Source organism: Giraffa tippelskirchi, chromosome 2 (genome assembly GCF_054371585.1).
Source record: "Giraffa tippelskirchi isolate mGirTip1 chromosome 2, T2T-mGirTip1v1.2.pri, whole genome shotgun sequence".
NCBI classification, from domain to species: domain Eukaryota; kingdom Metazoa; phylum Chordata; class Mammalia; order Artiodactyla; family Giraffidae; genus Giraffa; species Giraffa tippelskirchi.
Window position 1 is genome coordinate 156,871,524 of NC_137276.1, and position 14,709 is coordinate 156,886,232.

Here is a 14,709-nt window from a genome sequence, read left to right on the forward strand (position 1 = left end):
GGAGGACAGTGTAAAGTAGCAGAATGAACAACTTTGTCTTTCGACTTTAAAGATAGAGGTTCAAATCTGACCACGTGTATAGTCAGGTGACATATACCAGGGAAAAGAATTCTACCATTCTACTGACTCTGATAGATTTTTGCAGAGATCAAATGAGGCCCTGGTTGTGTAGTTACTAAACATTAAAAACTCTACCAAAGCAAGATGTCAGTTTTTATTTTGAGAGTATAAAATGATACAAATTACTTTTATGAAGAACTAAGGTATTTCCAGGTTTGGGATATAAAAATTGTACATAAAAGTGAAAACAGCTCTTCCACAAAATTCTTGTGGATGTAGCAAGGAATCTTAGAAATCCAAGAGCCCATTTTATATTACTATGTTATCCAGTTTTCCTAGAGTATCATACACAGAATTCCTTCAATAATCCATTTCTTTTAGTAAAGATATAAAATATACGATATTGATGGTGAAGCAAAAATTAGAAATGTCGTACTTAAATATAATAGTTTAATTAAATACTCGAAGAATGTCAAATTAATTAAATGTATGTTCTAGTCCCCTAAAATTGATAAGAATTACACAAAACTAGCATTTATTATACAGCCAGGCTCTGTGTCTTATTTTCGTATATATGAGCTCATTTAGTTCTTACAGAACTGCAGTGTAAATGTTTTCATCCTTGTATAGCAGATGAGGAAACAGACGACCAGAGACGTCAAGAAACTTGCATAGAAAATTCAAGAAACCCAGGTTTCTCGAAGCTACCAATAGTTCTTTTACCCCATATAAGCAGACTCTTCTCTGATTCCAAAGTTAACAAGTCCCAACAGACTGTACCTTGATGATGTTGTAAAGGCAATTCTATCATCTATCTGACTTAGCTTAGAAAGAAAGGAATTCCACTCTTTCCTCCTCTCACAATACTCTCAATGGAGTGCTGTGATCTTTTAATTTTGCTCCTGGCATAAAGATCTAAGATGCTCATGAGTCCCAGCTCCCCCATCATATTTCTCAAGGCTTAGGAGATGTTCAAGATAAGTGTTTTTGTTTTGAAAGAACTGTGTTCCATAAAGGCTATACATTTTAAGGTGAAATAGTACCTCTCTGAGCCTGAAGGTAGAGACAAGCTAAATGCCCTCCAATGGAGTGTCTTTTTTTAATTCACTAAAGCTCAGATTGTAATCCTAACCCCAGTGCTTCAGAATAAACACCACACCATTTATTTACTTTGTGAAGAATGTGATTTGTGGCTTATGGTAAAATTGAATAAAATGATCTAATTGTCTGTTTTTGTACTTTCTGTTGGCTTTTTCCCTTGTGGTTTTAAGACACACTTCTTAGTTTTAAATCCAATTTATTTAGTCTAAATAAAAACAGAAAATCTTATAAAAATTGTTTCCTCTAAATGCTGTTAATATTCACATGTTTTGTTTGTGTTAGTTTAACACATAGACACTCATCTCTAGCAATGTCGAGTTCCCTTTACCAATGCTGCCCAATATGCTCATTTTGTTACAATACTTGTGGAATGAATTTTGTCTCAGAGTAGGCATATCTGGGACTTACATAATGAAGACTTTTGTTTTAGCACAAGATTAATTCCAAAAACTGTTCTGATGTGTTTTTTTTCCAAGAGCCAACTCAAGTCCCACCTACAATAGATTCCCAGAATCATACATCACCACCCATTGCCTGCTCCCTCACCATTCATAAGTAACTACTCTCTTCTGTGTTCCCATCACATATTACTCATTCCTCTGAAATAGCAATTTGTTGTGCCCTTTGCCTCCAGTCAGTTATTTATAGAAGTGTCTCCCTCACCCCCCACAGTGGGAACTTCTGAGGGTAAAGATGGTCTCTTTGTCTGTTCTCTCTTCAGCTGTACCTGCCAGAATGTTGAATGTTTTGTCCTACTCTTGAGGCTTTCTGTAATGCTAGATTAAGGGAGCAGACAGCTCTGCTCATCAGAAAATCATGTGAAAAGTTTCTTTAAAAGGGATTTATAAGAAAGTGCAGGTAATATAGGCACGGGATGCAAAGAGTTATGCTCAAAACGATGAACCAAAGTGACAAAAATAAGAATTCTGAAGTTCTTTAACTGAATTTCCAGTGACATGTTTCATAGCTGTCATTTTGTGTGTGGAGGTAATGACATCAACAGAAAATACATCTTAAGGAATTGATGCCATTTGCTAAATTGACTCAAAATTTTTCCTGTTTTGAAAAAATTAGAATTCTCATCTATCAAGTAGGAATTTTTATTCTAATTGAAAAATCACAGTCATAGGGTAACCATTGTTATTCTCAGTCTTTTTGAAACACATATTAGATATAAACACAGTAGAGATTTAGGTTAAGATACAGATATAGGTGAAGGACACTTGGAAAATGCAAGAGAACTTTCAATGAGTGATACATGCCTTCCTGGGAGGCAGAGCTGTTTGATGGTTATATACTGTGGGCTTATCTGAAAAGCTAACAAGAAAAAATGATGTCTTCATCTGTGAAGGAAACCGAAAAGTACTGTCATTATTTGGGAAGCCTTGATTGTCAGAATCAAGAATAAGTCTTTATTCCCAAATTAAGGTAGATAATACAATTATTTGAATTTAAATAATGGCAGTGGCATTTCAGTGACGCTTGCTGAGTCATAGCCATGTTCTCTTCTTACTGTACTACATTGCTATTCTGTTGGGAATGCCTACACTTAGGTTATGCTTTCCAGTCTTTTTTACATCATGATTCATGTGAAAAGTGATAGCCTTCGTTAGCACACTGGAGTGAGTAGATTAGGCTTCTCCTGGCCCAAGGTAACTACTCTTCAGGGACTATAGAACCTCTGGCCCCTTCTGACCCTTCCAAACGTGGGACACCTGGGCCCCATTTGAGGCACTCTGTATTAGCAAGCCAGTTGAGAAGCTTTGGACTAGAGACTTGTTTTGCATGATTAAATAGATTGCATTTCATTTTATGTCAAATATCCAGAGTTTGCTTATTCATGATGAAACTAATATTTATGGAGCATTAGTTTTAGGCAAGGATACTGTTGTAGATGCTAGGGATCCAACAATGAGTTTTATCTCTTACCCTGTGGGAGCCAATGAAATTGACAGTAGACGAACTGTCTTAAGATCTCAACATGTTTCCTCTCTTTGTTTTATATGCATGTAGCTTGCAGGTCATCAGCCTTTTATTTGTAATGTGGAGTATGTCAACTGAAATATCGAATAGGTACACTGTGATGTAGCAGTGGGGTTATCCACTGGATGGAGAATTAAACCTATCCTCTAATTACATATCTTCCACTGGTTGTTTTCCCTTGCTGCCCTTTAGTCTTCTGAATCTGGTAGTTGGGACCAGATGGATGGGTTTTAAACTGTATTGTAAGTACCACCTCCCAACAGGCTTCATCCTCTCCTCTCTCCATGCAGAAGTGATTTTGGACTCTTTTGGATGTGCTTCCTTGATAAATTGCTTCCCTGAACAAAGAATTGGGGAAGAGGGGACAAGTTGAGGGGAAGTGGGGAGTTGAAAACTCCAAGACCACAATAATCTCTAAAGACTTGTAAAAGTCTCATATTTTCTAGCTCTCCTCATTTCTTTCTTTTTATTCTTAGCTCAGCAACACCAAAACTGTATCTAGAACATGAGATGTCACCCTTCTCTTTCCAAGAGTCTTTTCTGTTCCAGTATTGCTTTGGTACCTAAAAAGAAAAAAAAAAAAAAACAATAAAGACTGAATATAAGATCACATTTTAATTTTATGAAATGAAAATTTTAACATTTCTAAATGGCAGTACTTTATAGTCTTCCAAATCTTCAAATACTTATGTCTCTTGATTTAATCTGCAACAGGGAACACACATACACCTAAGGAATACATAAATTTTAGAAATATTCTTTTCTTCATCATTTAACTAATAGTCAATGCTTGTGTTACCTGTATCCTTCATTTATATTCAGATGATTCTTCCGGCTCTTCTGCCTGTGAATTAGAGAAGTTATTTATACATTATCCAAGGATAGAAAAGATACAACCAGATTGTCTCTCTCATTTAAAAACAGTTGCATTTTGGAGTTTTGTGTACAAGATTTGTTGACAATTTTATTTTTATTTTCACTTTTTGCTTTTAATCTCAATTGTATTGCCATCACTTCAGAAAAGTTTATAAGCTGTGCCTTTTAGCAGTTAAATAATTTCTTATTTTTTTTCTGCTACTCTAACATCTTCTCTCATTAATGATACTTTCATTTGAGTACCTGCTTAAAGTATTTTCAAAAATTCCTTAAAAATCTTCAAACAAGCCTAGGATTCTTTTTTGGCTATGCTGGTCTTCATTGCTGCACTGGCTTTTCTCTAGTTGGGGAGACCTGGAGCTACCCTCTAGCTGTCGTGCCCGGGCTTCTCATTGTGGTGGCTTCTGTTGTTGCACAGCATGGGCTCTAGAGCACAGGCCCATTAGTTGTGGCTCACGGGTTTGTTGCTCCAAGGCATGTGGGATCTTCTCAGGTCAGGGATCGGACCCATGTCTCCTGCATTGACAGGCAAATTCTTTACCACTGAGCCACCTGGGAAGCCTCCTTTTACACCTGGTTCCCTCTTGCCTAATGTGTATCATGGACCATGCAGGCTCTGGGCAAAGATGTTTACTATTATGGATACTGTAGTGCACTGCCCAGACCCCCTATTTAACCTGAAGTGAAGGGAACATCCTCATCCCAACATCATTCTTCCCCCTTGCAAGCAGCCTGTATCCATTAGATGGCAGATGTAAGAGTATAAATGTCCTACCCTCTAGCTTCAGGGAAAGACAATTTTGCACAGTTGTCCTAACTCCAGAGTTCTCCATGAAATCATCAGAAACCTTTATTATAACTGCACTGTAGTTCAATTCCTCCCTCTCTCCAGAGCCTGCCTGTTCTCTCCCACAGGTATGAGCTCAAAGACACTCTTCAATAACTTCTTTTGTGTAAATCTCTGTTTCAGAAAGTGTTTCCTAGGAAACTCAGTCTATGACTATGGCTCCCTACCAGGAGAGCAGGGTGGCCACTGTTTGGTCATAGAGGTTGACATAAACCTTTAAATCAAGGACATTATTATTCAGTGTCATTGAAGAAGCATAATACAATCCAATAGGAGTAGAAGTGACTTCTTTTTCTTGGAGTATAACAAAGGGAGAATTAGGAAAGGTTTTGCAGAAGAGGTAACGTTGGAGCTTAGCTTTGGAGAATGAGTAAGTATTCTCTAGAGAAGGAAGAATGTGAGTCGTCTGGGCTTGTAAAAGAACACAGCTATTAAAGATGTGGCAGAAAGCTCAGTGTGGCAGCTAGCAGGTGGGGCCCAGGGGAAAGAGCAGTACAGATGGGTCCAGAGTCAGGCCATGAAGCCCTCTACTCATTTTTAAGGGCATTAGGCTGGAGTGTTCTCTTCCTTCCTAACGCCTATCTGTCAAACTTGGTGCCCCTACTTCACAGACAAGATGCAATTTGAGTAGATACTGAGACACCCATCTTCTGCTTGTTTGCTTGAAGACTTGTTATTTCTTTTTCTCTTTTATTAAATACAATTTTATTTATTAACCATTTCATTTTATGGGCTTCCCTAGTGGTTCAGATGATAATTGGCTGGCAATGCAGGAGACCCCAGGTTTGATCCCTGGGTTGGGAAGATACCCTGAAAAAGAGAATGAATACCCACTCCAGTATTCTTGCCCGGAAAATTCTATGGACAGAGGAGCCTGGCGGGCTACAGTCCATCAGGTCACAAAGAGTCGGGCATGACTGACCAACAAACATTTCATTTTAACCTAATTTAGAAAAACTTCATATTTCTATAAAATGTGTATCTTTTAGTCTGACTTTAAAATAACCTCTATAAGAAGACACAAAGATCTTCTTCTACCATGCTTAAAATTCTGCCTTTAGTAACTTCTGGAATTCCAAGTGATAAAGTAAAGTAAAGGTTAGAGAGTCCAGGTTTCTGACACACGAACCCTCGTTTCAAGGCTCGGATGAAGGGTCATTCAGTTGTTGTTAGTATATCTCTAGTAATGGAAATATTGACCTATACCTGCATTTGTTAATACTGATATATTGGGGCTTCTCTGGTGGCTCAGATGGTAAAGAATCTGCCTGCAATGCGAGAGGTCTGGATTTGATTCCTGGGTTGGAGAGATCCCCTGGAGGAGGGCATGGCAACCCATTCCAGTATTCTTGCCTGGAGAATCACCATGGACAGAGGAGCCTGGTGGGCTACAGTCCATGGGGTCGCCAAGAATCGGACATGACTGAATGACTACACTGATGTATCACAGACTAATAAAACTGCAGAGCTGAAATTAGTCACTGTTTTGCAGATGAGAAAACCAAGGTCTAGGGAGGAAAAATCATTTACCTGAGGTTATACAGTAGATGTTGACAAATCCAGAGGGACAATTCATCTTCTTCATCCCGCAACTTGTTTTTTCTGTGACTACAGAATTAACTCATCAGATCCCTATCTGAATTATTGGGAGTCAGGAACCTGGGGTACCAGCCCATCCTCTACTCCTAATCATTTCCATGACTCAGGTCCCAGCTGTGTCAGTCTTCCAGGCCTGTTTTCTCACCTGTGAAATCAGAGGCCTGGACTAGAGGAACTCCCAGAATCCTCCTCCCAGACATTTATAGAGTCTTTATCCTTTCTCTAAGAGAAGATATGTCTAAAGGTCCTAGTGGACCAGTTGGGGACTGAGAGACGAATACAGTAAAGGAAACTGGCTCAAGAAGGTTCATATGTCCTCAACCATTCGCTAATCCAAGCTTCTAGTCAGATGCATTCTTGGAGCTTTTATTTTCTGATTTGGGGGCATTTTGCTGCAGTCTCACTTTAGGAATATTTTACACTTTCTTTTGTAGCAGAAATGTTCCAATTACCTGCCCTTTAAACATGGGCCATAAAGTCTTTCCTTAGAAACTGACTCAACTTTATATGTTGCTGCTGGTTTTGAGTAAATGGGCTGAATCTTGCAGCCAAGCCTCAATGCAAACAAAAACATTTTCTGGTCAAGCATTTTCTGGTTTGTTCAACTCCATTACAGGGTTGGCTTTAAAAAAGAAAAAGTTAAAACCCACAGAAGAGCAAAACACAAACCCTGGGAAGACAGTTTCCAGCCACATTAGCTCAGATCACCAGGGTAGAAAAGAACCAGGGCCTTCATTGTCCAGACCATCATCATCTCCAGACTCTCATCTTATGTTCTTCTGCTATTTTAATTTCACCACTTCAAAATGGGGGGAAAATAGGTTAATAGTTTCCATGAGTTTAGACTGTGACCAGAGGCATACTAAGCAATTTCAGAATCTCCAACAACCACAGCTTGGAGGAGAGAATGGTGATGGATTTACCGTCCTCTGGATTCCAGAGTTAGAGGACTCGGGCCAGCACTGTGATGCCAGAGTGGGATGTAAACAATATTCTTTCCTTCATTCTTTTTGCATATGTTCACCCTAGGATTCTTTTTATTCCAGGTAGTATGTGAAAGTGTTGGTCGCTCAGTCATGCCTGACTCTTTGTGATCCCATGGACTGTAGCCCACCAGGCTTCTCTGTCCATGAGATTCTCCAGGCAAGAATACTGGAGTGGGTTGCCATTTCCTTCTCCAAGGGATCTTCCTGACCCAGGGATTGAACCTGAGTCTCCTGCATTGAAGGCAGATTTTTTACCATCTGGGCCACCAGGGGAAAAGCATGGGACAAAGAAACATTCTTAAGACATAATCCCTGCCCTTAAAGAATTGCAGTATAGTATAGGAAATAGAACAACAGACTGGTTCCAAATAGGAAAAGGAGTACGTCAAGGCTGTATATTGTCACCCTGCTTATTTAACTTATATGCAAAGTACATCCTGAGAAACGCTGGGCTGGAAGAAACACAAGCTGGAATCAAGATTGCCAGGAGAAATATCAATAACCTCAGATATGCGGATGACACCACCCTTATGGCAGAAAGTGAAGAAGAACTAAAGAGCCTCTTGATGAAGGTGAAGGAGGAGAGTGAAAAAGTTGGCTTAAAGCTCAACGTTCAGAAAACTAAGATCATGGCATCTGGTCCCATCACTCCATGGGAAATAGATGGGGAAACAGTGGAAACAGTGTCAGACTTTACTTTTTTGGGCTCCAGAATCACTGCTGATGGTGACTGCAGCCATGAAATTAAAAGACGCTTACTCCTTGGAAGGAAGGTTATGGCCAACCTAGATAGCATGTTTAAAAGCAGAGACATTACTTTGCCAACAAAAGTCCGTCTAGTCAAGGCTATGGTTTTTCCAGTGGTCATGTATGGATGTGAGAGTTGGACGGTGAAGAAAGCTGAGCGCCGCAGAATTGATGCTTTTGAACTGTGGTGTTGGAGAAGACTCTTGAGAGTCCCTTGGACTGCAAGGAGATCCAATCAATCCATCCTAAAAGAGATCAATCCTGGGTGTTCATTGGAAGGTCTGATGTTGAAGCTGAAGCTCCAATACTTTGGCCACCTCATGTGAAGAGTTGACTCATTGGAAAAGACCCTAATGCTGGGTAGGATTGGGGGCGGGAGGAGAAGGGGACGACAGAGGATGAGATGGTTGGATGGCATCACCGACTCGATGAACATGGGTTTGGGTAGACTCCGGGAGTTGGTGATGGACAGAGAGGCCTGGCGTGCTGCAATTCATGGGGTCGCAGAGAGTCGGACACGACTGAGCGACTGAACTGAACTGAACTGATAGGAAATAGCTATATGTGCAAATAATTGTAATACAGTGACTACTATAAGTGCTATAAGCAACATGAATTAAGTGCTTAGGAAAGGGAAAGAAAAAAACAGTTTATTCCAACTGAAGTTACTGAAGAAGGCTTGCCTGGGGAGATGCCTTCTGGTCCATACCTTGAGAGATCAAAACAGCAAACTGTGATTCCTTCTAGGCATGACAATGCACAGAAGTATGGAAGTTTCTCATTGGTTTCAGCAAAAGTAGCAGTCTGAAACATTAGGGAAATCTGAGCCTAAAATAGGAGATTGCATGTCAGGTGAGGAGCTAGCTCTTTTCACATTGAGGAGCCATAGAAAAAAAAGGCAGGAAAGCTACTTAATCACATTTGTATTTTAGAAAGGAAACTGAAAGTCAGTGTGAGGATGGGCCGGTGTTACAGGAGGAGAGATGGAAACAAGAAGCCGGTCAGGCACTGTTGCTCTAGTTGTCACCAGCACACTGGTTATCTACCAACAAACATGCCTTGCCTCAGGCCCATTTAAAAGTTCCAGTGGTAAGAGGAAAATATTTCTTCCCATTTCCACATCCCTTCCAGTTCTGCAGTTTTCTAATCAGATCCCTATCCCAGGTTTATTCTAGATTGTAAACTCATGGAGTCAGACCAAACATCTCAGTTAGAATATTGCATATTACATGTGAAACTCTGTCGTCTGGTAAGAGAGCATACAATTCTAGGCAAGGATGGAAAGTTAACAACTAATTTTATCAATCTTTCTAAGTCCTGACTCAATAAATGATATCCATTTTAAAGGCGGGAGGAGGATTTATTTTTAAAGCTGAATGTATTTTTAAAGCCAAATAAATTTAACTTTCTTATTTTATTTCTCAAAAGTGAAACCCTCTAGGTTCAACAAACCCTCTAGACTCAAAATCTTCTAGGTTCAACATTTCCATCAAGAGTTCACAACACTAAATGTGGAGATGGTGTTTGAATCAAGGTTTTAAATGATCAAAACATCATTGATTATACTGATGTCTCATTGGGTTCTATAACCAGCATGCTCTCTGCGAGTCTGGGTCATCAGAGAGACCATTCTAAAACGTTAAGGTTCTGAGTGATCCTGGTAAGATTTTGATGATTAATCAAGTTTTATAAGTAATAGAGAAGTATTCTTCCAGTAGAGAACCCAGATTGTGTAGTTCAGAGGTTAACCATCTATGTGCTAAGTCACTTCAGTTGTGTCTGACTGTTTGCAACCCTATGAACTGCAGAGGGCCAGGCTCCTCTGTCCATGGGATTCTCCAGGTGAGAATACTGGAGTGGGTTGCCGTGCCCTCCTCCAGGGGATCTCCCCAATCCAAAGATTGAACCTGCTCCTCTTAGGTCTCTTTCATTGGCGGTCGAGTTCTTTACTACTAGCACCACTTGGGAAGCACAACTATAGCCATGGCCAAATCCAGCTTGCTCTTGTAAATAAAGTTTTATTAGAACACAGTCATGATCATTTACTTACACATTGTCTGTGGCTGCCTTCCTGCCACAACAGCAAAATTGAGTTGCTGTACAAAGCCAGAGGGCTTCCCTTGTGGCTCAGTGGTATAGAATCCTTCTGCCAGTCCAGGAGACACAGGTCGATCCTCGAGCCAGGAAGATCCCATGGAGGAGGGTGTGGCAACCCACACCAGTGTTCTTGCCTGGGAAATCCCATGGACAGAGGAACTTGGAGAGCTACAGTCCATAGGATCTTAATGAGTTGGACAGAGTTTAGTGACTAAAACACAAAACACATCTGCATGGCCTTAGAAGAGCCACTTGATCCATCTATTTCATTCTCTCTCTGTAATAAACACTCTACCTTCTGTCAAATACTATGTGAAAGCATATGAGCCCATATGTTCTGGAACATTGCTTGTCATGCTGTAAGTTACTATGCAAGCGGAGCTCCTTACATCCCAGCCTAACATTGGCATTTTTTCTTTTCCTCTCTAGAATACCCTGGAGCAATGCAGTGTTTGCTCCAAGCCCATCATGGAGCGGATTCTCCGAGCCACAGGGAAGGCTTATCATCCTCACTGCTTTACCTGTGTGATGTGCCACCGCAGCCTGGATGGTATCCCATTCACCGTGGACGCTGGTGGCCTCATCCACTGCATTGAGGACTTCCACAAGTAGGTGATCTACTCTCCCTTCCGCCGCCCGTTGGTCCTCTTGGGGTCTGGTCTTACTGCCTGGCATATGGGCTACTCTTCTCTCTCCAAGCTATAGAATCTCAAGATTTGGTGGGACCTTAGAAAGAAGTTATTTATTCCCTCCTCCAATGCAGGAAGTGATATCAGGTAATCCGTGTGGTCCTCCAGCGTGGCCTCTGCTTCAAAGCTTCCCTTGGGCTTATCCATCACGTGTTTGTGTCACCTTAACTGTGAGAAAGTTGAGTCAGCCACAGAACATATTACTGGAAAGGGACAGGATCACAGGGTAGCTCTCCCTGGCCTAAACGTGAACAAGCTGTGTGCCAGTGGACAAATTGCCCAGTTTTCTCTGAGCTCTTCAGTTTGTTCATTAGACCAGACCAGTTTCCCATCCAGAACAGCCTAGGGTTCTCTCTAGAGCCATGTCTTTTCCACTCTGCACATAGGAAGTTATAGGGGGAGAAATTTGACTTGTTTAGAGAACAATTCAGCCCCTCTTGCTAAAGCAAGCCTCTTGCATATTTGGAGGTGGTTTTATGCCATTATCAACATATATATACCCTCCCCTAAGCTCTTCCCCCGGGTCTTCTCTTCCTCAGGATGTTTTCTAATCTTTTAAGGACAATTAGAAAGTAGAACCTCAAGATCAAGACCACTTAACTGATGGGCCTGGAAAAATATATCCCCACTTCCTCACTTCTCTCCTTTGTAAAGTTCTCTTTTATTATAGCTGGAGTGATCATGAAAATTGTATAGTTTTGCATTTTGCTTAGTCTTATTTACCCAGTTTGTTGGTTGATCACATTTGTTGCATATTCCCAGGAACGATATGACAGCTCTAGGTGTGGTTTATAAATGGCAGACAGGGAAGTTTTGCCCAGCAAACACAAGAATCATCTGAGGCTTGCAAAGATATGAACTTGTATGGCTCACCAGTTTGGGTTCTATTGCCCTCCAGATATACAGTCTTTTGGGTTAATTTTCATTGCTCTATTGTCAACAACTGGGAGGTACTTGCTACAAGCAGCTTGGGTACCTAAAATTCATATTTTAAAAAAAGGATTTCCTGACCACTTTCCAAATCGCAGAGAAAGTGAAAACCTCAGCCTTCAGTGAAAAGGCTGAATGAATTAAAAAAAAAAAAAAATCCAGAGGCATGAATTCTCAACCTGTATTAGACAAGGAAGGGCTGGCTCACTTTGAAAGGGCAGTCACAGCATAAATTGTACTTCACGTTATTGATATTTTTAGCTTCTAATTACACATGAAAAAAAAACTTGCATCTATTTAAGGGAAGTGAAAAGATACCAATGGGGAGTGTATTTCTGTCACTGTTTCTCTCCTTTCTTAGACTTACTCTAATCCAAGAAAGACTGATAGATATAATCAGAGCACACATGTTTCTGTTGCTGGAAAAGACTGATATGTTACACCCCTCAATTAAAACAGGAAATCAATTCTGACAAATGTAAGTTTATATCTATGCCATTTATCTTTCATTTTGAGGAGTGGGGAGCATAATTAGAGACTTGTGACTGGTGACATGTGTGTGGGTCTGAACACTCCAGGAAGGCACACTTGAGCAATTAAAAGGGAAAAAGAATCCAAAACCCCCTACGGTCCCCACCATTGCTAATTCAATGGGAAGTTAAAATGCAAACTATTCAAAATAATGTTATCTGCATGATTGGCAGCTATGCAGGGGGAGAAGCTTTTTGCTCTTTTCCCCATTTCCAAAAAGAAAAATAAAAGATATATTTTAAAGAACTCTGTTTCTGGGTCTTGAAAGACTGGAACAGAAAGCAGCTGTAAGTCCAACCCAGGGTAGACATTGCATGGCTAAAGAAAGTGGGTTACAGAGAGGAGACGCAGTTGCCTTCTGCAGATACTTGGTCATTCTGAACAGATCTCACATTTGTGAGCTTCTAGGAAATGCCTTTCCATTCAATTCAACCACATCTATGAAGAGCCCTCTCTGTGCCTATTACTGTGCTAAGTGGTAAAGGAAAGAAATTGCATAAGTAGAAATTCGTAGAGAGAAGCCCCGATCAGCAAGGAGTTTGACAGGAGGAAGGAAGAGAAGAAGTGCAGGTTATGTGTGAGATCAGGCAAAAAAGACTATGAAGGTGACATGGTGAGGCACAGGCAAGGGTTTGAGCTGTCAGGGCCAGAAGAGATTACTGGGACCTTGAGAGTCCCTTGGACTGCAAGGAGATCCAACCAGTCCATCCTAAAGGAGATCAGTCCTGGGTGTTCATTGGAAGGACTGATGTTGAAGCTGAAACTCCAATACTTTGGCCACCTGATGCGAAGAGCTGGCTCATTTGAAAAGACCCTGATGCTGGGAAAGATTGAGGGCAGGAAGAGAAGGGGATGGCAGAGGATGAGATGGTTGGATGGCATCACCGACTCAATGGACATGGGTTTGGGTGGACTCCAGGAGTTGGTGATGGACAGGGAGGCCTAGCATGCTGCGGTTCATGGGGTTGCAAAGAGTCGGACACGACTGAGCGACTGAACTGAACTGAACTGAACTGAGTAGGTTTCTGGAAGCAGAGTGTTTTAAATGGGAAATGGAGATTACTGACAGAAGGAACGACTCAGGCATTAAAGAAGGGCACAGAGTGAAGAATGGCTTCTCTGCATTCAAGGAAGTTCTGCTTGGCTGTAGCTAGAGCAGCCTGGGAATAGAAGCTATGGTGAGATGCAGGAGGCCCATGAGAAGGGATCTATCTCCCCTGCTTAGAATCCTATCCTTTAAACTGGTGCTTCCCAAACTTGAGTGTGCTTACAGTCACAGATCTTATTAAACTGCAAAGTTTAGTTCAGGAGATCTGGAGTGGGGGCCTAAGATTCTGCATTTCTGACCAGCTGCGAGGTGGTCTTGGACTGCACTCTGAGTAACAAGCTTCTGAAATGCTATTTTTAAAGCCTTGCTAATGGGCCATCCCCTCCATAACCACCTTCAGTCAGGGTTGGCCCAAATCCCCCATCCTGTTAAGCAGAAACTCTTTCCCATGTGTCATTTCAGATGACTGCTCAAACTAAGTTTCCTGGCAGACTGCCTATATCCCACCCTCACCCCCAACACACACCCATACACACCACACACACACACAAACACACACAGACTTACTTTCCCATTTCACCTAAATGGCCATCTTTCAAGGCCCAGCCCAATTATCATCTAGTGAAAATTCCATGGACAGAGAAGCCTAGTAGGCTACAGTTCATGCGGTTGCAAAGAGTCAGACGCAGCTGAGCACAGTACACACAAAGAAGCTTCCTCTGATCTCAAACTCTCCCTAGCCCCATGTTTGAATTTAGATCTCTTTCTCTATGTTTTATAGTTTTGTAAATCCACTATAGATAGCACTTAACATAGCCTGATTAGTGATAAAAAAAAATGCACATACACAATTTTACAGTAACCCCCTTAAATCATTTTTGCAGTATGATAGGATATGCATATATGTTAACTGAACAAATACAGAAATATATAGAGGTCCCTCACCAGTCTGACTGCTGGAGTCTTAGTTTATTTCTGTATTCCTAGTTCCAAGACAGTGGACTCAGAAAAGCAGATTTATTTAAATCATCCTTTCATTGTGTTGAGCCTTTATTCCACCGTCTGATCTTTCTTATCAGGGATGTTACATGCATCCATCTATTTGTTTAATCAGCATCCATTTGTGGATTGCTAGAAATGTTCCAGGACCCAATGAATAAGACTATCCTTCTCTGAGCTTTGGCTCCAGTGGCTATATAGCAGAAATGATAAAAA

The 14,709-nt window shown here is 41.0% G+C and overlaps 1 protein-coding gene across 21 annotated transcripts in view; it reads left to right on the plus strand.

The window, feature by feature from the left end:
* The window catches only part of LPP (LIM domain containing preferred translocation partner in lipoma), a 728,299-nt gene that overhangs the window by 693,145 nt on the left and 20,445 nt on the right, over positions 1–14,709 (plus strand). For all 21 annotated transcript variants that reach the window (XM_081536682.1, XM_081536595.1, XM_081536585.1 and 18 more), the window contains one exon: positions 10,726–10,904. In XM_081536682.1, the coding sequence (XP_081392808.1) occupies positions 10,726–10,904 (179 nt within the window). The remainder of the gene's footprint in view (positions 1–10,725; positions 10,905–14,709) is intronic.